The sequence below is a fragment of the Drosophila teissieri genome, chromosome 2R (genome assembly GCF_016746235.2).
Source record: "Drosophila teissieri strain GT53w chromosome 2R, Prin_Dtei_1.1, whole genome shotgun sequence".
Lineage (NCBI taxonomy): Eukaryota > Metazoa > Arthropoda > Insecta > Diptera > Drosophilidae > Drosophila > Drosophila teissieri.
Window position 1 is genome coordinate 19,892,564 of NC_053030.1, and position 25,586 is coordinate 19,918,149.

General features: G+C 50.1%; 2 protein-coding genes across 6 annotated transcripts in view; one reads left to right on the forward strand and one right to left on the reverse strand.

Moving 5' to 3' along the window:
* Positions 1-10,809, forward strand: part of LOC122612814 (pleckstrin homology domain-containing family G member 3) — a 43,947-nt gene extending 33,138 nt beyond the window's left edge. For 2 of the 3 annotated variants that reach the window (XM_043786657.1, XM_043786658.1), the window contains exons 2-8: positions 3,679-5,359; positions 5,419-5,613; positions 6,276-6,441; positions 6,514-6,667; positions 6,733-6,878; positions 6,938-7,151; positions 8,541-10,809. In XM_043786657.1, the coding sequence (XP_043642592.1) occupies positions 3,679-5,359; positions 5,419-5,613; positions 6,276-6,441; positions 6,514-6,667; positions 6,733-6,878; positions 6,938-7,151; positions 8,541-10,621 (4,637 nt within the window). In that variant the 3' untranslated portion in view covers positions 10,622-10,809. Of the gene's footprint in view, positions 1-3,678; positions 5,360-5,418; positions 5,614-6,275; positions 6,442-6,513; positions 6,668-6,732; positions 6,879-6,937; positions 7,152-7,984; positions 8,216-8,540 lie in introns of all 3 variants that reach the window. The other variant, XR_006325647.1, reaches the window with a different exon arrangement.
* Positions 10,810-17,763: 6,954 nt separating this feature from the next.
* Positions 17,764-25,556, reverse strand: LOC122613660. 3 transcript variants are annotated; one of them, XM_043787946.1, is made up of 7 exons: positions 25,232-25,556; positions 21,287-21,436; positions 20,090-21,231; positions 19,618-20,019; positions 19,115-19,405; positions 18,937-19,037; positions 17,764-18,465 (listed from the first exon to the last, which is right to left on the reverse strand). In XM_043787946.1, the coding sequence occupies exons 2-7, from the start codon at positions 21,427-21,429 to the stop codon at positions 18,307-18,309; spliced, it is 2,238 nt and encodes a 745-aa protein (XP_043643881.1). In that variant the 5' UTR covers positions 21,430-21,436; positions 25,232-25,556; the 3' UTR covers positions 17,764-18,306. The 3 variants fall into 3 exon arrangements, with proteins under 3 accessions (XP_043643881.1, XP_043643882.1, XP_043643880.1); XM_043787947.1 differs by having other exon boundaries at positions 19,115-19,399; positions 21,287-21,439; XM_043787945.1 differs by having other exon boundaries at positions 21,287-21,439.
* Between the last annotated feature and the right edge of the window lie 30 nt (positions 25,557-25,586).

Sequence of the window (25,586 nt, forward strand, 5' to 3'; positions counted from 1 at the left end):
TGTGGCTTTCAGCTCGTCGTCTTATCGGGGGAAATGTGTTTATGTGTTTATAAGTCGCGTTCGGCGACGCATTGAATAACATTTTAATTGGGAGTTGCAAAATGCGTGCCCATAAGGCAAGCGAACAGGCAACACGTATGGGCCCAAGTTCATAATGATAGCTGATAACCTGCACACAGAAAAAAGAGGTTGCATTCCAAATCGCATTTTATTTTAGCATATGTATATGCCCGAGAAATATATCGGATTCATTTGAAATCAAAATCGAACAATTGTTAGATGATCTATCTTTGCAATCCTTTTAATTTCCAACTGCTGAAGGAGGCTATCAACTTTTCTCGCTGTGTAGCAGCTCCCTAAACACCGGACTTGCCCTGGCGCCAGTTGCCAAGTCGCGGCAGACAAAATGAAATGGCGATTAAAATATCAATTGCCAGACGCGGACCTGGGACATCGATGATGGCCACTAAGCGCATTAATTTAATGCTCTCAACAGCTGGCCACGCCGTGCATAAATAAAATGTCATCGCATACCAATCCATTGCGTTTCATTCCGTCTCCGGAGGTGCAACGTTTGAACGCTGTCGATTTCGATTTGGATTCGGTTTCAGATTCAGATACAGCTACAGCTACAGCTACAGATTCAGATACAGCTACAGCTACAGCTACAGCTACAGATTCAGATACAGCTACAGATACAGCTACAGCTCAAGATTCCGCTGGCGATGACAGCACTTTCCCTCGCCGCGCATAATTCAATGTCGCAAGTGTGGCAAGTCGAGAGTAAGAGCCAACTTATGAGCGACTTGCACTTGGCTTGTAAATCAGTCAGCAGATAGCAGCTGCATCTTCGCGGCCAGTTGACCTTTAGCTGCAATATGGCCAGCTATTTTTAGCCACAATCGCGTAATCTTTAGCCCGTACTACCAGTTCGATGCGAGCCTTTTGGGGGCCTTATGAAATTGTGTCAGGTCCGCCATAAATTGCCGGCTTTGGCTGCTTGCCCCAGGTGCGAAGCGGACACCTGAAGCCGCTGCACAGAAATTACGGCTGCGTCTGTGGACACAAGACACTTTGTCGCCGGGGCATTAAAGGGATTTGGATTTTGAAAATGAAACCATTTCCATTTCCAGCTCCTTCTCCTTTTCCACTTCTGGCCCTGACACCCTTTTTCCACTTTTGTGCAGCCATGAGGTGCGCTACTCCAATTGCAAATTGCAAAATGCAAAATGACAGAGAGCTTACTTTGCATTGTTTCGGCTGTCCGGTTGACAGGCTGAATTTGTTGGCCACTCCGGTTGCGGAGATCGCCGGCTGGATGCCAGATACCAGATTTCAGATTCCAGATTTCAGATTAGCCCGGACTGGCCAGCATTTGGTCCAGGTCTCGACGGAATTATGCCATAAATAGTTTGGAACGACCACAGCTGTTGGCTTTTAATTAAATGCTTGCCGGCAAGTGGCAATGATTTGACACTCCGCTTGCACAGGGAAAAATATTTACGTAATGCCAGAGATTTTGAACTTTAAATTAGCAAGCAAGGCAAGTTAAGATAAAGAAAGATAATTATATGCGTTATATTCAATAAGTTGGCAAACATTAGAAACTGTTTAAGAATTAGATTAAGTACCTTTGGTAGCAATATGCTTCTTTTTCTTTACTGTGCACTGAAACCCATTGGAGAACCTGTCGTCGCGGCCCACGTTGCAGCAATTAAGCAAAACGCTTCGTCGTGAAAAGTGGGTCAGCCTGCAGGATGACGGCAAGTAACCAGCCAAGTTAGTATCTGGCATCCGAGTTAGCAAAACTATCTATTCGCGGCTGGATGAACGAACGTATCTGCAATGTGTGTCTGCGTTTGCGGCCCACGCGAAATAATCAAACAGAATGGCGGAAAATTAAATGTACAAATCATGTTTACGACTTGTCGTCAGTCTGCCCGAAAAGACAGGCGGCACAGCGGCGGTCTGACAGTGGGCGTGGCACTACTCATGCCAACTAATTGTTGTTCGTGGCTTTGGCAAAATGTTGCCCAAACCAGGCAAAAACCGTAGAAGAAAAAGGGGCGAGAAGAAAAAAACCAACCAACCAAGCGAACCCAGGCCACATTGACACCATTCGCAATTAGGAGAAAAGTGCCCCGTCGGCTACTGGGGATATGCTGAATCTGGCTGTGGATGTGGATATGGATGTGGTTGTGGATGTGCATGTGGCTGTGCATGTGGTTGAGGATGATGCTGGTGGCTGGTATAAAAAATCTGAATAGCTGAAAACCGGTAGCCGCAACGTGGGCCGCAGTTTTGTCTTTAAAAGTTAATTGCCTGATTTGCTCAGCCTCTCCACGCCGGGAAGTGAGATGTATGGTCCACTGGTCTATGGTCTATGGTCGATGGTCTATGGCCGGTTGGGATGTGGGGATGTGGGGATGTTGGGCTATTTGACTGTTACGCTGCTGGGTTGTTAGCCAAATGTGCTAAGAGATAATCACATAAACAGTGGCCTTAATGAAGCTTGGCCCAAGACGAAGCGAGGCATTCACATTCACACTCACAGTGGCAGTTGCAGATGATGCCTGTTATTTTATTGATATTTTTAGAACCCACAGTGGGAATGCGATATAGTATACCGGCTTGGGCTGCAATTTGCAGGCCATCATTAAAAGTGCATGCATGCACCATTGACTGTTGACTGACGCGATCTGTAATTTATGGATCAAGTTGCCCCATGTCGATAATGTTATTAAATCCGCAGTTGTGAGCGCATTTGATTAATTGAACCGTTTGTGAGAAATGATGAGCGAGCCACGGAATGTTCATGCCAATTGCCGTTGACTCGGGTCGTTGTTCTGCCATGTTGCAGCAGTTGCTGCCTGCCTGCAGTTGCCTCATGTTGCCTGCAGTTGCCTCATGTTGCTTGTTGCCTGTTGCCTGTTGCCGCTTTGCTGCTTGCTAGTTGCCTTGCGGTTTTAGCCATGTTGCGTTGGCATATCAATTCACATGTCAGGCCGCCAGGCAGGCGAACAGCAGCAACCTACTTATTTATGCAGCAGACCAGGCCAAGTAACTCCACCACTAGCACCATCACCAGCACCAGTTCCAGCTCCAAGCCAAGGCTTCAGCTCCAACTTGGACTCGGAGCCAGAATGCACACACTCTGACTGATGGCCACGTTCTGACTGCAGCTCGTTGGCCATGCATCCTGGGGCTAAACAACTCAATACATCAGCCATAACCATGGCTTGCCCCGGCATAAATCATTTTATGCAACAAAATGATGGCAAATATCGGGGGATTACGAGCATGTGTGCCGCGCAGGCCCATCAACATTGCAGCACCTCCAATCGCCTGCGATCGATTGGGGTTGGGTCTCCAGAATGACTGGGGAAGGGGTAGGGGGTCATTAGACACCGCCCACTAGGCACGCGCTTACGAGGTTAAGAACTCGTCGAGACTTATCATCCAAATTAGTTCATCACGTCGTTGTTTGCTTTCTTGTAAAAACTGCGTTCTAAATGCATTCGAAACTCGTGCTCTTTTAATACCTGCACAAATTATGCTGCCTTCTGCGAAAAACGAACTTTTGTTTATTTACTGAAGAACATACTATTTATAGTTGTAAGTGTATAGTTTTTGAAGAATCCATACTAAAGTTCCCATTGCGTTATTTTCGCATTGCAGGCAGCTCCACCGAGTTGGCACCCTCTCTGCTGGGCATCTACGACACATTGACAAACAGCTTTGCCGCGGGGGGCGTGGCAGCTGCTGCCACAGCGACATCTCACGAATCGAAGGCATCCAGCAGCGGCGACTCCACGCCCAAGAGGAGCAACAGTAACTGCAGCAGCAGCAGCAACAGCAGCACTGCCTCATCCACTGGCAGCTGCTCGAGTGTACCCACCAGCGATGACCAGTCCGCCAGCTACACGCTAGCCGGCTCCAGCAAGCTCCATTCGGGCCACCAGGAGCCGCCTGCTCCGCTGGTGGTTGCTGGCCTGCGGGACGAACCGGATGGCGCTCAGTTGAGCAGGTTGGTGCAGCGCCGGAGCCAGGAGACGCAGATCCACGGCAGCAGCAGCAGCATCGCCTCGAGTGGCGGCAGTCGACGGGGCAGCAACATTCACATCCTTTCGCCCAATGTGCACCGCATCATCACGCACTCGGATATCCAGCCAGTGGAGGCGGTGTCCGCGGAGGCACTGAAACAGCACCAGCACCAGCAGCAGCAGCAGCAGCAGCAATCCCAGCGGAGTCCCACCCACGGCCGGTACATAAAGACCGGTCATAGCGGAGCACCAACGGCCGCTAGTTCCACGCCCAAGCACAAGCTGTCGCACATACCGCTGTCCAAGATCACCGGCAAGTTGTCCACCCAGTCGGGCAGCGAACTGGTGTCCACCTTCGACTCCAGCAACGAGTATCTGAACTCGGTGGCCTTCGCCGCCTTCGAGAAATCCAAGCCGCAGGACGAGGATCGAACACCAACGAACGTATCGGTACCAGGCACTCCCTTCCATTTCGATGGGCTTCCGTTTCAAGGGCGTAAACTAACCCTGCCCCGCTACGATTCCCAGCAGAGCATCAAGCTGATCGAAATGGAGCAGCTGGCGGCCACCAGTGCGCAACTGCTGCATGCCCAGCCCGCCACGCCCGCAACTCCGGCCACGCCCACGCCCACGCCCCATGCCACCAAGCCCAAGGAGTTCGTGTGCAGTGAGCCACTGAGTCCCGTGGATATAGTGGCCACCATTAACTTCGACCTGGTGGCGCAGCATATGGAAAGATTGACGCTGGCGGATCCCGGAGATCTGGATCCACGGGCGGAGCTCATAGAGGCGGTGAACAAGACACTGGTCAGCAAGCCGCTGGTCAGGAGCTCCTCCGCCGCCTGTGCCTCCACGATCTGCAGTTCGCCGCTGCTGACCTATGCCCGCACCAAGAGCTTGGGCGCCAAGGCCAGCACCCTGGGCGGTGGAGTGCCGCTCAAGCTGCCCACTGCCGAGCAGCTGGCCGAGCTGGAGGAGGCCAACAAGCTGTCGGCGGAGAGTCTGGACAGGTTGACGGACATCAAGCCCAAGTTTGCCGCTCGCCTCAGTGAGCTGGCCAGGCTGAACAATCGCCCGCTATCCTCCTCCTCCATTTGCTCCACCTCCTCCAGTTCCAGTTCCGGGTCGGACCAGCTGCTCAACGGCAAGCTGACGGCCACTTCCTACCTGGCCAGCGTAGAGAGTCTGGCGGAGAGTGAGAACGAGCTGGGCGACCAACACCATCCGCCAGCGATGAGTGTGCTCGAGAAAACCTGCCTGGAGATCATCGACTCGGAGCGCAGCTTCGTCGAGGATTTGGGTCAGGTCATCAAGGGGTAAGTGCTCCCCCAGCTTCACTCAGGATCTTTGGGATCTCACGTTGTATTATTTGTAGGTACCTGCTTGATTGGAAGGAGCGTGCCTGTCTGCGCGTAGACGAATTGCAAATACTCTTCGCCAACATTGAAGAGATTTATGAATTCAACTCGATGCTTCTGCAGCGACTTATCAACACGGGAAGGGATCCCGGTAGAATTGCCAGGTGCTTCATTGACCTGCGCGACGGCTTTGATGTGTACACAACCTACTGGTAAGTGGATGGTAGAGTACTCGTATATTTGTATTTACTAGGAGCAGTTTGGGGAGTCCTTGGAACTTGCCTATTATTTATAGAAGTGAATAATGATGACCTAGTTGGGTATTCTGGCCGAGATCTTCACTCGCTGGCTTGGCGTGTTCGCGCCATCTTCGATACTGTTGTTTGTGGTCATAGCCTGTTGCCAAGAACGGTAACGAAGACCAAAGCGATCTCGATAGGCTGGGAGTTAGCAAGCAATAGGCTGGGAGTTAGCAAGCTATAGGCTGGGAGTTAGCAAGCAATAGGTTGGGAGTTAGCTAGCAGCATGACACGAAACAAAACGCCAGCGATGGTGATGTCGATGACGATGACGAAGGCGATGGCGTCTCTTGGCAATCCAAGCACGCCATGTTCCATTTAAACGCGGACGTTTACCTGGCCGCGTTGCCAATTTGGAGAGCGGCATGGAGAGCGATGGCAGCGGTTTGATTTGTCGCCTCCAATGACACGCCGCATTCATCATCGTGCCTCCCACTGCCTCCAAACTGCCCAATACTGACCACACTGACCACACCGCTCCCAGCGACTGATTTGAAATTCAGATTTAATGCTGACCATGCCGACCATGATGAAGACCTAAAGCACATGTCATAAATCCCCAATCCCCCTTACAGCACAAGCTACCCGGAAGCCATATCGCTGCTGACCAAGTTGCTGCAGGCCACGCACACGTACTCGCTGCTCGCCTCCACGCAGAAGCTGCTCCAGCATCGCCTGCCCCTGGGATCCTATCTCCTGAAGCCGGTGCAGCGCATCCTCAAGTACCATCTGCTGCTGGACGTGAGTGTGGTCGCTGCGAGTGGGTGAACCAAGTGACAGTCCTTAATCGTATAACCTTTCCATTCAAAACAGAGCCTGCGCAAGCACTGCGATGTGAAGGAGGTGGTGGAGGCGCATGTGATCATGCGCCAGGTGGCGCACAACATTGACCAGGTGAAGCGGAAGCAGGAGCAGCAGAGTCGCGTCAAGGAGCTGTCCGGCATTCTGGACGGCTGGCTGGGACCAGGTGAGTGTGGGAGCCACTTATAACTAACCCAACCCAAACTAAACCACTTCCCTCATCCTTCGTAGAGCTCACGGTGCTGGGAGAGCTGCGCCAGGAGGGTCTGCTGATGGAGCAGCACAACAAACAGCGCCTGGTGCTCCTATTCGCCACCATGCTGATCATCACCAAGCAGAAGGAGGACGGCCGCCTGCAGTTCAAGACATACATTTCGGTGAGTTTGGCAGATCCCGTCGATCCATGTGCCATCTTCGTAATGCAACAATCTTGCAGCAAAACAATCTGATGCTGAGCGAACACTTGCCGGGGGAGCCGACCAGCTTCTATGTCATACCCTTCGACGAGCCGCGCCATCAAATCAAGCTGACGGCCCGGAATCGTGACCAGAAGCGCATCTGGACGCAGCACATCAAAGGTGTCATGCTGGAGAAGCTGGACATACCGATGCGCGCCAAGGAGCTGGTCTATCAGCTGGGCAACGAGGAAGGTGAGTGCTTCCCACTTGGCCAACTTCGCCAACTTGGCCAACTTGGTTAGCTTGGCTCTAGGGCTCTTGCTGTTTTAGTTTTTTATACTTTGTTTTACTTTTTGTTTTACTTTTCGTTTTACCCCCCCTTGCCCACGTTTTTGTTGTGTTTCTTTTTGTCATGTGGCCAAAACACTTAACGATTTGGATTGGGGACTGCACGAGATGATGAAGTGCCCAACAGTTATGCACATGCGGGTACTTGTTGAAGTTGGGTAATGCCTGTCGGCCGGGACGAAGGAGAGCCACTCCGCGAAAAGTGCCGGAGAAGCGAGTCTTTAATAAGAAATCTTTCCCACTAACCTAAACTAATGTCTAAATACCAAATTAAACGTAGTTTGAAAGTATGAAACTAAACCATTTGTACAAGAAGTGTGCTATAACCATAAGTTTCGCTATAAAGGCTGGTGGAATAGCAAACATTTTCTCGCACTGCACCAAACGGTGGTTTGGCGAGGCTCTCCTGAATCCCGGCCACATGGAGGACTTTCGCGCGGTGCACTTATGATTCGCACGCTCCAGCTGCGACCAAGTGACATAACCAAGTGGCAGCCTTTCGCCAAAATCGTGCCAAATCTGTCGACGCCTCGGCGGCGCACTGATTTATTACTTGGAAGTATTACTTGGCTGCAGGAGCACTTTAATTGCGAACCACGGGCGCCCACTTTCCTGGATCGTTGGGTGTTTTTGGCCCCACCACAAACTACCGTGCTTAGTTGGTGTCCCACTCTCGTACTAATTCCAAATACTGATCTAACTCTACTCTACGAATTGCTATATGTTTACCGTTGTAGTACTACCAGTGATGCATTCTAAAACTAAACACCCCAAAACCAAGAAACGAAAAAACTTTGACTAGAGCTTAAGGCGTTTTAAGGCTAAGTCCCCCACACCCCAGAGACTGATAACCCAACAATAAAAACCAAAAACCAAAAATAAAATCCAATCAGACAGAAACTAAGGGCTAAACTAATTCGTAATCGTAGTGTTCGCTAAATGTAACTCGCTGGTGTCCGAAGAGCCTAGTAAGTATTGCGAGAACCGTACTTGGATTGCTAGCCTTAATTGGCCTTCTAACTCGAACGGGGTCTGTGTTTTGTTTGCATGCATCCTAACCCTGAACACATAATCGTACTGAGAACGCCACTTACTAACCAGTAATAACTACAACTATAATCAATCAATTCCAATGACCGCATGATTCACAGCTGACTGATACCCTAGAATGCATTCGCACTGGTGTTTTTGCTTTTCGCTCACAATCCCCCACCACCACTCACCCCCCACCGCTTATCATTGCCTGTGAACCACTGAATCAGACCAAGACTAATGGCTTGTCCCTAAACGCAGATCGCACGCCAGATCGCAGCACTTGGAAGTGGAGCCTTCACTCCGGAAGCAACTCGACTCCCACGTACCTGGAGCGTAGGAATGCCTGCCGGAGGAGTGAGATACGGCAGCGGAACTCCAAGTTCAAGCGGAAGACGGTGGCCAACTCCAGTTCCTTCGACAGTTTCAACGAGTCCCTGGAGCAGGAGGAGGAGTCTGTTAGCCAGGCGAAGCCCTCAAAACCGCTGGCCAGAAATAACAGCCTGGACGATACGGCTCTGCAGAAACTGGCTGCTGCCATGCGATATCGCAAGCGGGATGCTGCAGTGAAGGAGGAGACGAAGACGCCGGTCAAGGAGCCGTGTAAGTGCAACCAGGAGGAGCACGATGAGGATGAGTGTGCCTGCATTCTGCGGGATCAGCGCAGTCGCAGTGCCAAGTCGCATTCGCCCGTCTTCAGCTACAAGGCACTCAAGGAGCGCAGTAAGTCGGTTCCCCGCATCGGTGGCTTCAGCTTGGACGAGGAGGTGGAGAGGGAACGCGAACAGGACGAGGATAGTGCCGCCTCTCTGCGGGGCAGCAGACCCGATCTCGCCGAGCGCAAGACCAAGGGAAAGGGATTCTTCGAGGTCAAGCAATACAATCACAAGACGATGCCCAAGAAGATAGCCAACTTGAAGAAGCAACGCAGTAGCAGCACCAAGAGCTGCTCCAGATTCTACATGGATCTCAGCGAATTCGACAGCAGCAGCGCCACTGTGCTCAAGATAACCGAATCCACCGAGGAGCTGCGTCCAGACGGGGAGATCGAACTGGCCCAGGAGGCCGCCACTCTGGATGACTCCACGCAGGATCAGTATTACCATCCAGATCAGGAGACCGAGCTGCTGTCCCCAGCCGAGAAGTCGAAACGAGATGCGCAAATAGTCCTAGACTTACTGAAAAACAACAAGGAATTCGAAAGGATATACAACAAGCAGCAGAAGAGGCGCGAAAGCCCAGTGAGTCCCGTGAGTCCCGACATAAGTTGTGGACCCATCCTGCCGCCGCCACGCCCACCATCGAGATCCCCACCACCCCTGGAAGTGGAGGAGCAGAAGAAGAAAGCCGTCGAAGAGGTGGATTCAGTGGGCGAGGAGCCCATCTACGAGACGCTGCTGCGCAATGTCCATGTGCCTTACAAGTTCTCACCGGTGCTGGGGCGAGCCAAGTCCTCGCAGATGCTGAAGAAGAGATCGAAGACTGCGCCCGCAGCTACACGACCGGAATCGGACTACGTCACCCTGGTTTACTCGCCCGACGGCGTTCTGCAGCGAGTGGGCGAGGAGACAGTGCAGCGGGATAGCTGCAGTTCCTCCACCACTTCGACATCCTCGAATGGATCGGGATCCACGCTGAAACGCGACAGCCAGAGCACGGTGATCAATCTATCGATGGAGGCGGTGCAGGAGCATGGATCACGACCCTTGCCGAAGAACTCCGTTTCGGGATCGGAGAGTTCGCTGCTGCCGCGAGCCCTGAAGTCCATAGACAACCTGAGCATGGCCTTCGGACGCTCCAACCGTCCGCCGGAGCGCCGGGTGTCCGATGTGAGCGAGATGTGCCGGCAGAGTGTGCTGCATCGCCAGGGCAGCGAGGCGGTGGGCGAGCGGATGGCCCACGTGGACTACGCTGATCCCAAGACTCTATTTGGCCTGGGGGCACTCAACCACTCGGAACGGGACTCGGTCTTCTCGCTGACCTCCTCCTCCAGCGACAGCATGTGCGAGCAGCAGCGCAAGCGATCCGCAGTGGATCCGCCGGGCGCCACCTTCGAGTACGAGCAGCAGGTGGAGGATAGCCTGGAGAACGATTTCCGCGACTCGGCCATCTACAGCGATGACAACGAGAAGCGTTCCGGCGACTACGATGTCCATCTACGCCGTCCCAGCAGTCCGCCTCCTCCGCCGCCTCCGCTGGGACCACGTCCCCATCAGACTGCGCCACAGATTGCGCCCAAGCCGCCCAAGGATCAGCTCATCCAGCAGCGATCGGGCGTCATCGTCTGCCAGTCGGCGTCGCGCAGCTGGGTTCTGCAGCAGATCGAGAACTTCAACAAGTAGTGGAGGATCCTAGTGATGCACAGAGGAGCCGTTGTACACGACCCATTGCCATAAACGAAATTCCTTTATTATTTCTACATGTACATAGTTCTAAGTGTCTGATACACACTTTGTATGCAATGCTAATCTTAGGTAATGTTAGTCGACTGTTTTATATTTAGAGCTTAGTTGCATAAACGCAGAGTCATTTAATAAAGTTCGTAATCAATTTGAAAATTGTCGAAAACTTCTTCAGCACTGTGAATTCGAATTCTAAATTTACACGTTATTTGACAAAACATGACATAACTTGACATGATTTGACATTACTTGACATGCTGTTATTAGTTTGCTGCCATGTAAAATAGAGCTTACAACAAAAAAGAGCTTTTCACCTTTCGAAACGTGGTTGAAAAGCTCTTTTTATAATTAACGATAAAACTGCCCAAAGGTATGCAACTATAAATAAACATTTGAGAACCACATTGGCTGCCGAAAAGTATGCAATAAGAAAGTTTCAATTCTTAGGGATAAAGCACTTTACTTATTTTCTGCTAATCTTATTTAAGGGTTTGCTTTTCACTTTTGTCGGTTTGGCAAGCACTTTGCAAATTTACAGCCAAAAATGGTCAAAACCCTTAATTACCTTTTCCTTACCTTTTATTTACCTCTTATTTTGTTTATAAGCTATACTATGATAATTCATTGCAAATCATTGTTTACTGTCTTTAATTATTCGAAGCTAACATCCTTTTTAGTTTGCAAACTCTCTCCTATTCATTGAAATCACGACTAGCACCAGAAAATTATCATAATTTATCTGATTTGAATGTTAATCCTGTTACCTGCTAAATGGTCTGATTGACAATCACTCGCCTGATAATTACGACAAAATGAATTTTATAATTTGAATGCCAGCTTCGGTCCGACAAGTTCCATGACGTAATCCACTTATATAGTCCGGAATATTTTTGGGAGGCAAATATACGGCTGTGCAGCAGGCTTCCACTGATTATGCACAGCATTTTGACCATTTCTCTGGAGGTTCCGCCATTGAACAATGATGAAAATCAGACGGCCATGTGCCATTGGCATTGGCGACCGTAACGTCAACGTAATCTGCCGGAAAATTAAATGCGATGTGTATCCCCCGCCCAGTGCACACATATCAACATTGTGTCAACACGGTGCTTCGTCCACCTACAAACGACAAAGAAATCCACGTTAATTTGCGTCTGCATAATTCATGGGCCAAATGACCGTGCAATTACGAGTCGCCCACTCAAATCCACATTCGTGCAAACAGTTTAAACTGTTTAACTCATTTCGAGTTAGCTGAAGTTCAGTCCGCTTTCATAACATTTGGTTAAATGGTCCGAGCGACCTGGCCGAATGTCCTTGACAGTCGCATGCACCTAATGGCGCAGACCAGGAGCATCGGGATGCAGCTGATGCCAGAAGGCCAAGCCGGGTTCACAGCTCATTTCAAGGGGGCAAGGTCGAGTGTCTGGGCCAAAGACCAAAGACCAACTCCATTCAACCGACAAGCGTAGTCGCTCAATCGGTTTGCAGCTGAGTTTTCCAGGACCCCGTTTTCCCCAACGCCCCGAGCATTTTACCAATCGTGAGCTGACTGCATTATGTTATAACCCCGTTGGCATAGAGGTTGCCTTCACTTCGTTCCTGTGCCACTGACGTCGCAAGGCGAGCAGCTTACCTGCTCACTGTTAGTGAAGACAGGAAAAACACACTAACTTACACACAGAATTTCAATTTCTTTGACACGTTTTTGTTGCCCTTCGTTTGCAAAACGCTCAACAAGTGCCAGGATGCCGAGCAGTGGCGCCCGAGCATCTACTGCCATGCACTCGAAGAAAATCTATGCTCACATGCTCACGTGTTGGTACCGAAGCAACTTATAATGCTTATTATAAGGAAACTTATCTAGTTAATATGAAATTACAGAGTTTTCGACTTGCTAATTACACACAAAGTTAACCTTTTCTTCCTTTTAACTTTCAATTGCGTAATATTTACAACTTAAGTTGAAATTTTCGAACTAAATAAGGCTATAATAGATTCAAAAAAGCCAAGGGTCCGCTTTCCTTCATTTTGAGCTTTTTAAGAGCATTTTCAAGCCACTGAAGATAAGTTTTATGGAAACCCCATAGACAATTTGATTTGAGCTGATTGAGTGAATGATTTATGTGATTTCCTCTGCTGGAAATACAACGCAGCGTGTGCGAATTATGATTGATTGGCAAAAGTAATTAGCCAAAAGTACTTAGTGGCACACTGCCTTATTTTTCCCAGTGTAACTGAATATTGGTAGTGTAACAGACAAGCTTTGACTTTTATGGCCCCCGGAAAATCTCGCCCCAACCCCCCTGAACCTGCCATTCTGGCACCCCATCTGAGCTCCCTGGCCACTGCCTTGTCTGCTCCCTGCTCGCTGCTTGGGAAACTCGGGAAAAACTTTAGCAAATTGCCATTTTGGCATTTAGCTGCAGCAGGAGGAAACGGCACCCCGCCGCCAGTTTTCTTACATTTGAGAGATTATTTTGTCGTGGCCCTTTCGCTTTTCGCATTTAATTCCCTTCACCCTTCGCCCTTCGTCCTGCCACCGTCCATCGTCCTTTACACCACCGATCGAAGTTCGTGGGCCACAGTCGAAATTCCGCTTGTAATTTGCATGCCGCGAGTGCCACACCCACTCGCCCAAACACACGCGCGTCCGCCCCTTTTCGCAGCTCTTTACGCATTTTCGTATCGTTACCCAGTACCCGGTACCCGGTGACTTTTTGCGGCCGACAAAGAATAAACAATGCCCCAGCCCCACCGACGACAACTTCCTGTTTCCTGCGCCACGCAAATTTCCAAGTAGATCCTGGGACCCACAAACATCAACAGGCGGGCAAACAACCCGGCCAACCTTTTCTCATTTCCTTTGTAAGCCCGAGCGCAAAAGTCCTATATATAGTAGAATATGGGTATAGAGAGTATGGGTATATGTAGTATAGGTATAGGCGCAACTTGTTGCTGTTTGCCTCCCAGCTATCGCAAAAAGCAATTTCATGCCAATGCGATGAATTGACAGCGACAGCAGGAGCAGCCAGTGCTGGCTGGATGGCGAAAGGAGCGACCTCGTCTGCTGCCGCCGGCGTTTGATCCTGATAACCCAGCACACACGGGCGGACAGGTGTACCATATGAGCAGGAGTAGCAGGAGGAGCAGGAGGAGCAGAAGGAGCAGGAGGAGCAGGAGTGGCAGGAGGAGCTGGTGGAAGAGGTGGCATAGGTGGGTCTATCCGTCCAATCCATTCCACATGTCCAGCTCTTCATTACGCTTATGGAGCAGGACGCACGACGGACTCATCCGGTGGCGGTGCACGGCCACTCACATCCTTAAATGCCACTAACAGGGAATAGGTTTTTCTGCTCTTTCAGGATACATGATATCCGCTTCTTATTTGCGCATTTTTCGAACAACTGAGATGGTAATAAACGAGAGAACAGAACAAAGGAACTGAGTTTATTGGAACATAATGTTTTAGATCACTATGTTTATGGTTTGCTACCTAAATGTTATACTTTTTAACAAAATAGTTTATAATTACAAGAAATTACATTAGAATTGCTTAACCACTGAGCCGCGTTCATATCATCCAGTTCATTCCTTAATTTAGCACTTTATAAATGGCTTTCAGGAATCCCAATTCATTTGCGTTACTACAGTGACAATTTGACAGCTAAGTTATTGCTGCCCCAGTCAAATTCCAGTACTTTGGTGTCCAGCCTAATTGGCATGCTAATGCTAGGGTATGCGGTATGTCGACATGGCCATCCATCCTGTTGTTTACCTAGTCCCCCGTTCCACCGTGCAAATAATCATACTTCAAAGGCAATAAATCGTTATTTAAATTTCATTTTGCACACTGCTTAAAGTTTCATTTCGTAAATTTCAGTTGCGTCGCCGCTGCGGGAATCCCTGCCAAGGATCCAGCTGTATCCTTATGGCTGGTGGCTCTTGGTGGAGGCAGTGGGTGGAAAGTATGCTTTAAAAATTCGGCTTATTTGGTTATGAATCCCCCGAGAGTGACGGCTGGCGGCGCGAATATTTCTTCATCTGCCATGCGAGAATACCTGAGTGTTCGCTTGTTTGTTTGTTTGTTTGTTTGTTTGTTTGTTTGTTTGTTTGTGTGTCTGAGTGGCCCGGCCCTATTTTTTTTCCGTTTTTTCTTTCTTTTTTGAGCTGGCCTGGCACTAGGCACACATCCATACATTCACAAGTGTGCAGATGGCCAACAGCTTTTGGCCCTAAACAAAATTGTGTGTACTCTGGCATCCTTTATGATCCCTTTTCCGGCTGGCTCTTAAGGTATTGCCTCTGCGCTGCGGAGGGCAGAGTAATCCGTTTGGAAGCGTAAAAGGATAATGCAGTGTGTCGTTTCCCATGTGCTCGTATAATCGATGGGAGATTCGAGATAGGATGTCCAGCTTCATAATAACTCATACCTGTCCGCGTTTAATTAACACAATATCCACCGCAGTTTAATTGTGCGCCTGGCATTTAGCTCCACGAAATATTCCAGCTTAGGCGGCATAATGGCTTAGTCTTTAATCGATTTTTGTCGACTCCATTATGATTGCGTTGCGGGCGGAGGGGCGGCGTCATGGGCCATCCTTGGAACCCTCAATGACTTCCGCCAACGTTGCTTATTTTCATAAGAATTTACACTGCCCGGGAGGCAGTGCTGGTGCTGATTAAGGAATGACTGCGCCGGCGGTCGGCGATATTCATTTAGGCTTGTTTATTGAACTTGGAATTAGTTTGATTTGCCCACTGACTCCGCGAAGGACGAAGGTCGAAGGACGAAGAAGGTGAAGCAACACAATCCATTTTGCATGATGATCTCGGGGCGGCAGCTACGCGGTGCGTTAAATGTAATAAAATAAGCTCATTAAAATTATGAGAGCCAGCAGGTGGCGGGGTCGGTGAGCCGGGACAAAGTTTCGCCGATAAATCTGGAAGAGAAATCTGGGTTCTGGTGCTGGTTGCCATGCCATTGTCAGGAATGCCGTGCCGAGTCCACTGATTTTGGGCCATCAATCAGAGCCGGATTGTCAACTTTTCAGCAGCGCCGCACCGACTTCTTCGTAAGTTAATTACGGCCATCCAGCGACTGACGATTGATTCAGGACACTCTGCGATTCTGGGATTCTCGGAAAAACCAATATCGTGTCCGGAGTGTTTCGGGTCGCAGGAGCGTGAAATCCGGCCAAGTTTCGGGTGCGATTGACAACAAGCACTTAACACATTTCCACCCACGCCCCCCCCTCCGCTATAATGAACCACAAGTGCGCAACAGCTGAGAGGCTGAGGAGGCCAGGACTTCTGGAGCAGTCGCATCAGTTGGCATTGAATTTGCGGTTGCACCCCGTGACCCCGTGACCCCTGACCCCTGAGCCCTGCAAAGGAAACACAAGTTAGTTACAGAGCGTCCTTGTCCTTTATTTATCGAATGAAGAGATCGAGTCGCGACGGGAAGGGAAGGGAGACAGGATGAAGACGGAGGTGGAGGTGGAGGTGAAGGAGAGTTTCATACACCAAACAAGTAATCGGATTTTATCTCCGTGTACTCTAATTAATTTGCTTTTTCCGCAGCCTCATCTCGGTGACAGGCAAAAGCGTACAATAGTGGATTATATACTATGCAACACAAAAAATGATTCTCTTTGGTGAACATTCCCTTGAGTTGTACAGCGCTGCTTTGCTTTTGTCTTTGCTTGGAAAAATATATAAATATACATCGATCTTTACACATATACATAGATATATATATGTATTTATATATATATATTGGGATTGGTATTTGTTTGGATATCTTTATAGCTACGCTTTAGGCCAATTGTTATGGTTAAGTGGTAGCGGTACAATTCGCATCGTTATTAAATGGCATTTCACAATAAATTCGGTGGGAGTTCATACATAGCTGGCTCTGTGATTCGATTCTGGTTCTGATTCCCCAGCAATTTGATTAGCAAATCAATTTAGCACCGACCCGGGCGCACGCGGCGTATGCGCGATGCAGATTGCCACAGTGCGGCTGCAAAATATTTGCATTTATTTGAATTTTCTCTGCGTTGCTCTGAGTTGCTCTGCGTTGCGTTGCGTTGCGTTGCAAATTAAAACTTTCGCCGGAGCAACTTTCTGTTTTGTTTGCTAAATGTTAAAAATGATAAAGTGCACTCGACAGAAAGGCGGACGTGAAGGACGTGAAGGACGTGAAGGATGTGAAGGATGCGAAGGATGTGAAGCGGAAGGAAAGGGGTAGAGCAAACATGAGTGCACAGCCGTCGAGTGCTCGACTTTTGGACGAGCCCGGGACGGTCCAGGTTTTAGATTCCAGGGCCAGGACTTCAATCCCACTCCCATTTTTGTGGATTCTCGCATTGCCCCCTTTAGTGTGTAAGTTTGCGTATGAAAATAGTTAGAGATACGTTTGGTTTTCGCATTTGCTTGCCTTTCGCATTTTGTAAAAGGTATTTTTCAAATATATAAGCGTATGAGTTCAGAAGTGTTAGAAGTTCCATCCGTATATGTATATGTATATGTGTATATGTATCTATCTCTAAATAAATATATATAATGTATAATATATGGTAGGTACACGTAAAGATACACATCGATATACTCGTAGCAACGTCTGAGTGAAGTACTTTGATTAAATGGTATTCCCTTTAGTTTAGTTTAGCTTTGTGTTTCTGGTTTTTGGCTTAGACTAACAACAGTCAACATTCAACAGTCATTCCGATATGAGATATTCGTCAATTGGAAGAATTTCTTTGCGAAGCAGCAGGTGGAGCGTTTAGTAACCCTAGCCTAGACAATAAACTTATCCCGAATAGAGGTCACGTGTATACAAGTATGTATGTACTATATGTATATGTATGCTGCTTATGGCCACTATGTGTATACATAAATCAACATCTATAAAGTTTCTCTCGTCCTGCGGGACGTCCTGCTCCTCAAGCGTTTCAATTGACAGCGCATTATTGGAATTGAAGTTATTCGCATTGGAACACATATATGTTATGTATGTATGTATATGTATATGCAAGTACGCATTAAAAAGTACACCTATAAATAAATAGTATCTGCCACATTTTCCTTTTCTTTTTTTTTGTTGGGTTGAAGGCTGCACACGCCTCGCTGGATCGCTGGCATGTTGGATCAATGGATCATTGGATGATTGGATCGCTGGATCATTGGATCGGGGCTTATCAATCTGGCCTTCGTCACCCAGTTGGAGGAGCGTCTGGCGCCGATAAGCCGCTCCAAAAACATCCGCCATAAACAAGCCGACTATCGCCGAATCTGGAGGCCTGACCACAGCCAATGACTTGCCGAAAAGCCAGACCCGGCCCCACATTCAACTTTTAATAAACGCAGCTCCACAAAGGAGATGAACACATCTCCGTCCTCCTTTTCCCTTGCGGTCCCCATCTGAATGGCATTCGGAATATTTTCCAGCAGCCACCGCATGCTTTTGATAAAATTCTCTTTTGTATACAGTTTTGTGGCATAATTCTGTGGCCCAGGAATGCCGGGCGATATAAACGAAGACATCGAGGTTGGCTCAGCACATGTGATTGGGTTTCGCCCGGTTTACATCTTTACATCTCTGTATCTCTGTATCTCTATCTCTATAGCACATGCAGATTCTCGCAGCTCTTCGACTTGGAGATGTCGCTGAGGCAGATCTTCTGCAGCAGCTCCTTGGCCAAGTGCAGCGATATGTGGGTGCGAGAGGTCTTCATCTTCGAGGCGGTGGCCTTCTTCTCACGCTTCTCTTTCAGCCGCATCTGTTTTGAATGGGTTTAAATAAGTTAAAGCAGAGAATGCTAGATAATAAAGCTGTGTTTCATAGTTGTGTTAATTATATATAAGTAAATATGTCTCCTTATTAATTTGACGACCTAATCAACCGGTATCGGAAGTATCTTACTCCGCGTTAAGTAACCATGCCCAATCACCCAATCAAGTTAGCTGACCGAGTTTCCTACGGCCCCGCTTACCGCACCATTTTCATTAATTAGTGAGCCGATCCGGAAGCAGGTCCAAACCCAAGTCCAAACCCTGTCCAACCCAACCCGAAAAGCAAGCCATCCCGCAGCAGCGTGGTAAATCCATTTAACTCCATTTCCTGCACAATTTCGCCATGCATCGGTGGGTTGCGTGTGGTTAGCTGCTTGCCCCAAAGACCGCAGCCCAACCTCTGCCCCACTTGCCCCACTTTGCGCCACTTGCCACAGCTTTCCCGCCTGCAAACTCACCTGCTTCAATATGCCGACGAGCAGCTCATCGACGTTGTGCTGTATGCCGCTGGACGTCTCAATAAATTTGGCATCGCGTGAGGCGGCCAGGGCTTTGCCCTCTTGGGGTTGCGAAAGTGAATTGGGGGAATGAAATGAAATCAAGCCATCATAATTAAGGCACACACCCCCAACTTACCCTGTGTTGTGATGAGGCGGGCGCGAGCCAGATCCGCCTTGTTGCCCACCAGGATGACGGCCTTGTCCTTGGTGTAGTTCTCCTGCCACAGATAATTGATGATTTCCTCGGCGACGCGAAACGAGCTGCGATCGACCACCGAGAAGACAACGACACAGCCATGCGGCTCGTAGGTGGAGAGGGAGTTCTCCACGCTCATCTCGACGCTGGGATGATCGATGAAGACCATGTCCGATTCCTCGTCGTCCAGCAGCACGCTCACCGTCTTCTCGCCGAACTCGTCGTCTAAAACTCAGATCAGAATTAAACTCTAAAGACGACAGTGGCAGCCGGGAAGCTAGGGGTCAGGCACACACATAGGTTCCAGCTAGGGGTTCACTCGGCTACTCACTGCGCTCTGCGGATCGTCCCCGAGGAGGTGCCATCACCCGGACCATAACCCGCACCATAACCCAGACCCACCATAACCCGGACCCGGACCCGGACTTTGGCATACAACTTACCCAGGCTGGCGTCATAGGTGTGCATGTACTCCGACGTCATGAACTGATTGACCAGCGCCGTCTTCCCCACCCCGGCATCGCCCAGCATCACGACGCGATAGCGCGCTGGTGGTGGTGGATCCAGATTCTCCGAGTCATCCGGCGTGGCCGGCAGGGAATCCACATTGGCATAGCCCGCTCCGCAGCAGCTGCCCTCGAAGGGCGAACGCTCGCTGGCCCGGCTGTTCGTCGAGTTGACGCTGGTGTTGCTGCGCGATCTTCGCGAGATTATCGAGTCGCCGCAGTTGACCACGTTGCCCTTGCTGATGGAGAAGTGGCGCAGGCGGTACAGGTCGTCGCTGGCCCGCGGATTGTACGGTCGCTCTGGCAGGGAACAGACGCGCGGACGCACGTGGTCGGGAACTGAAATGGATGGCAGATAGATGGATATTAGATTATCCTAATCATGGTCTTAAAGAAAGACCATTCCCACCTGGCAACTCGAGGAAGTTCGATGTTCTGCGCTGGCGTCCGCGATTGGAGCTCTGGAAGGCCAGTGGTCCCACATCGTCGTTCGAAACGATGGAGGCATTGGAGCAGGCGCTCTTCATCGACTCCCGCGAACTTCGCCGACTGGCTAGATAGGCCAGTCCACCCTTGGAGCTGCCCCGGCGACGCGGCTTGTGCTCCACATGGGCCTTGGGCTTGCTGGGCTTGCAGCCACTGAGCTCGTGGTCGGCATCTTGGGTCAGGTCACTGGTGGACTTGCGGTAGCGCAGTGAGACGACGCTGTCGGAACAGGTGCGATCCAGCGTGGAGTGGGAGCTGTGGAGCACCTGGTAGCCGGGATTGGAGGTGATGTTGATGGCATGGCGACGTTGGCGGCGCAACTGCGGCTGTCCGGCCTCTTGCTCCGTTTCCGGCTCCGTAAAGCTAAAGCTGGTGGTGGTGTGGGTCACCATGGTGCTATTGGTGTGCTGGGTGCCCGTCTCGCCCGACTCCATGGACAGCTGGGTGCAGTCGGTGACGCAGGAGTCGCGCTTCAAGCCATAATAACTGCCACCAGCCGATCCCGTTGCTGCTCCCGCAGCCGCACTCAGATTTCTGGCCTCGATCTTGCTGATCACCGGTAGCTCCCACTCATCCCGCTGCCGCTTGTTGGGTGCCCCTTGGGCGTACCCTCCACCACCAGCTGCTCCGCCCATGGCCATGGCCACCGCCATGCTCTCATCCACGCCGGTTGTGGTCAACTGGGGAACCGGATCCAGTGGACTCTTTGTCCGCATCAGCTTTTTGGAGCCCTGTCGCCGTGGCGAGCTGGGCGGATCGTAGTACAGGGCTCCATCGTCCGGTGAGATCGGCTCGTAGTACTCGAACTTTCTGCCGTGGCTGGGACTCACTGCATCGAAGACGAACTGGCACTGGGACTTGGGACTGCGGGCCGTGCTGCGTCCACTGAGCAGGGAGGCCGAGTCATCTATCGATCCCGATGGCGGCGTCTGATAATAGGAGCTGGGCGTGGAGCTACTGACATCATCGCAGCTGTCCTGGGCAAAGGTGGTGGTGATCTTGGGACTCCGCGGAGTATCGTATCCCCCATAGTTATAACTCGACGTCGGACCTCCATGGTATTGCCTGTTTTGGGTGGTCGAATCAAGCTAATTGGTCGCGAATTCATGGCGGATCTCACCTGGGCAGCTTGGGCGTGGCTCCTTTGCAGGGCAGCGGATTGCTGGCAGCTCGAGCAGGCACCTTGTGGTGCGAGGAGTGGGGATGGCCATAGGATCCTCCGCCGACAGCTCCCTCGTCCCAGCTGCGCTGTTGCTGGGCCATTTCACGACTACTGGGCGGTTAAACAGGAATTACTCAGTGCACTTGGAGGAAAATCTATGCGCAATCAAAAATATATCTAATATATACCCAAAATAACTATATATCTATATAATATAACTGATAAATTGAGCTTTCAACATCTTGATAAGAGAGTTTAGTAAGATAGCTTAGTAAGACAGAAAACATGTTCTTAGTGAATCAATTTATCCCTGTGCATCTGTTAGGACGATGAAATGAGATGAGTAGATGAGATGGTAGCGCGTCGCTGATGGCCAACTCATGTGTAAATATCATGGGCCATTACTCATCCCCATCATGCACACACACACACACACACCCACAAAAGTGCGTCCGGGGCACAAAGTAAACATAATTTATGGCTTTATCTGTATTTAATCAAAATAATGAAAAGCGGACCATAGCAGCCGGGCCAGAGCATTATAACGCCCACAAGTCCGCTTAGCCAGCAAAACGGGGCGCCGAGTGCTGTGGCCGCAAGTCATTTTCCGACTTTGGTCAGATGGGAAGACAGGAAGACTGGAAGACAGAAGGACAGAAGGACAGGAAGACATAAAGGCCCGGGGAAGTGCTCTATTTGGCCAGGCAATTATTGTTAAATGTGCGTTCTCCGTCGGCTGGTGGCGTAAGTGGCCGCCCCTATTATCGCTCCACATCCCCAACCACCGAGTCATCCAGCCATCCGGCCAGCCAACCACACCCACCAGCTGTCAGCACATTCACACACCACGGGATGCTAACTTATGCAAAAGTTGGCAACAATCCGCTTGCGGAAAACTTCATGTTGCTGTTCGGGGAGGTGGCGGCAACAAAGTTCCCTCTAATGGGATTTGCCAGCCACGAGTTTGAGTTGCAGCCGCTAACTGTTGCCTACATTTGGGCGCCCTCGGACTTGATTATGCCGGCAGATGGATGGCAATGGCCAAGTGTTGGCCATTTCTTTAGCTCCAATTGAGAAAGCCGTCAAGTGTCGTCAATGTTTGGCCAGCACTTAAGTTTTACGATGGCGGAACATCCCGTGGCGATTGCTGCACTTTTATGCGCAACGCGCAGCTCGCAGCTCCCGTGCCTCATTGCAGTTGCATGCATATGTGGCAGCTGCAGTTGCAGTTGCCGCTGCTCCCGGCCGTTCACTTGACGCTGCCCCCGGGGACACGTGGCTCGTTCGAATTCCCACTTTCTACTGCTGCACCATGCTGTCTCACGTCTCACGTCCGACCCGCTGGCCATTATTATCTATCGTGTGTACAAATAGCCCTGACACCCACACACACACACCATACACATCCATATGCGTGAGTACGTGCCCATACGGGAAAGCAAATAGTGCGGAAAACCCGTCGTTGAATACCTGGTAGTTGTTTACCTGTTGGATGCGAACCTTCGTGGTTTTTGCCACTCGGAACTGCACTCCGTGTAAAATTTGGTATATTTTTTCACGATTGAGTCTCCGCTTTATGCAACGAGACTGCGTTTGTTTGATGCAACGATTCAACACATGCCACAAATGGCTATTCACATTTCATGTTGCTGCGTAAATTCAATTGAAAAGCACCAAGGTTTTGCTTCCTAACTCAAAGTGACTTAACTCCTGCGCAGATTGTCTGGAATAAATTTGAATGCATATTCATGAGCTGAAAAGTTGGACGTTTAAAAGTTTTTGCACTCAAGTCCTTGAATCTTTGAGACAATCTTTGCGTAAATTCCACTTACAAGGCATCAATTATTCGAGTGATTGATTCAAGTGTTTAGCAACTTGTTGTTTTCCCTACCACTGCCACCTATTTGCTTTTTTCCCTATACCCATCAATTTTTTTTTTTTGCTCGTATTTTGCATTTCACGTAATATAATGGCGTGTTGCCACCGCAACGAATCGACCAATGGGGTTGGATTGGGAGATTGGGAGATTGGGGGATTGGGGGCTACGGTTCGAGGATGATAACAAAAATGTTGACGGAAAAGTGGCCATGAGTCCAGTGGCTCACCTGACCCGCTCTCCATCTCGCTCTGGCCAACAGGCAGTTGGGCATGGCGAGCATCTGCAGACAACAAATCAATAGGAATATCTGTCGTTTTCGTTTCCATTCTCGGTTTCGTTCTCTTTGGGCGCATTCAAGTCCTCAGCAGTTGGCAGTTGGTAGTTCGGCTTTTTTCAATGCGGAATTGTGTATGCATAAAGGCCAACGAGCTTGGGGGATTTCTTTTCTCTTTTTGGCCAGCTTATTGTATTAGAGCAGTGTCCTGGGAGAAGGATACCCCGAGCAAAGGTAAGCTTGTGTAAGATAATAATTGCTACAGATTTGTGAATTATAAAGGGAAATGTGAGTCCTTCCAGCCTGGCAGCGCTGGGAATTATTGATGGATTCCATTGACTTTAAACCGAACCTGAGCGCCGAGTCCATAACTTATGCATGGCAGGGCGCGATGTGTGGATAATTTGAATGGGGTTAAGCCCCATTTGCATATACAAATGCCAATGCGTGGGCCGTGGGGGTGGGGGGCTCAATCAGGTTTATGGCCTCGGGTCCGCCTGCACTGGCACCTCTTCGCTTTTCCGCCTTTCCGCTTTTCCGCCTTTCTGCTTTTCCGCCTTTCTGCTTTTCCGCTTCTCTGCTCTTCCTCGCTTTCCGTTTTCCCACTGCGGCTTTTCCCCTTTGCTGCTCCGGCTGGCCATCATCAGTGCGGATTCGAGCACAAGGTGGCCAGGTGGAGTAATGACTCTTCCTGCACGGACCGTCATTAAGTTGCAGGCCTCCAGCGCGTCATAAAGAAGTTGGCGGGACAACCCTTTGGTAAACTTTGCTTGTAATTAAGCCCGCACCCGTTAAACGCATACTTAACACCACCCCACCCCCCATATTCCCACCCACCCAGCCAGCCACCCCAGCTGATGGGGCACTTTCACCCCCCTCCCCCTGTCTGTGCTGTAAAAATAAACTGAGTGTGTGCACAACACAAACAGGGAAAGTCCATAAAACACTTAAGATCTAGGAGTATGTATATGGCGGGGTTTTTGGTGTCAGGGGGGGAGGGGGAGGGGGAGTTACTGGTGCTGGGCTGGTCAGTTCGCAAATTACAAATCCTGGCCAAAGTCACGTCGCAAGTTGGTCATTAGCCGCCACTTGAGTCCCGAAGCTCCGCCCACGCATCGATTTTATTGCAACACATAATTCCTGAGGCCGGGGCCATTTGTGCAAATCTCATGTTGATGGCATATTAAGTGACCTCCGGGCTGTTTTTCAAAACCCCCCAGCCCCCTCCCACTAAGCCACCAACTCTGAGCCACCCAAACGGGCAATCCGCATTTGGTGGCCCCAAGCGCCTGCCAATTTGCACTTTAAACGGCCGGCGGGTGGGCACAAAGTGCTGTCGCTGGATAGACAGAAACAGAAATGGCGCAAACTTACGTGTAATTAGACGCGTCTGGGCGCGAGGATTAGCAATTAAGCGAATGTCCTGTGAGCGCAACAAGTGCCGTCGCCGTAGGAGGAGGGGGCATGCAAAAAGGACGAAGTGCCGTTGAAAGAGACACAGGACACGAGTAATCCCAGCTGGGGGTTGGAGGTTGAGGGGTGGGTTAGCTTAGTACCCTAGTAGGGGGGTGTGGGTGGCAATTGCCGTTTGGGGGCAAAGTGAGAGCAGCGCATAAATCAACATGTCAAATCGCAGCTTACAAAGTGCCGTGCAAACACACACACACACACAGGCACAGAGGCACACAAACACACACACAGATCTCGCGCTCATTTAAGCACACACCCAGCTAGGAAGACTGAAACTCACTTTTACTCCGCGTGCCGCATTACAGTTTAATGTTTACCATCATTTTCATCAAATTTGTCGGATAATTCGGTCTGTTATAGCAACTTGGCTAATTGTTTAACGCCAACAATGCCACCACGACAAGCACCAGCACACCGATACTGGCACACCATCACAATCACCATCAGCAGCACAAACACCAGCACAAACACTAGCACAACACACCACACAACACAACACACACCGACGAGCAACAGTTTGCACGGCCAGCCGCTCGGGGCTTTCTGCACTTCCGTTTCCGCTGGCGACTGCCGCTCTCACCAACTTCCGCCCGTTCGAAGCTGCGGCGGCGGCTGCTCGAGCTGAACTGTGTTGT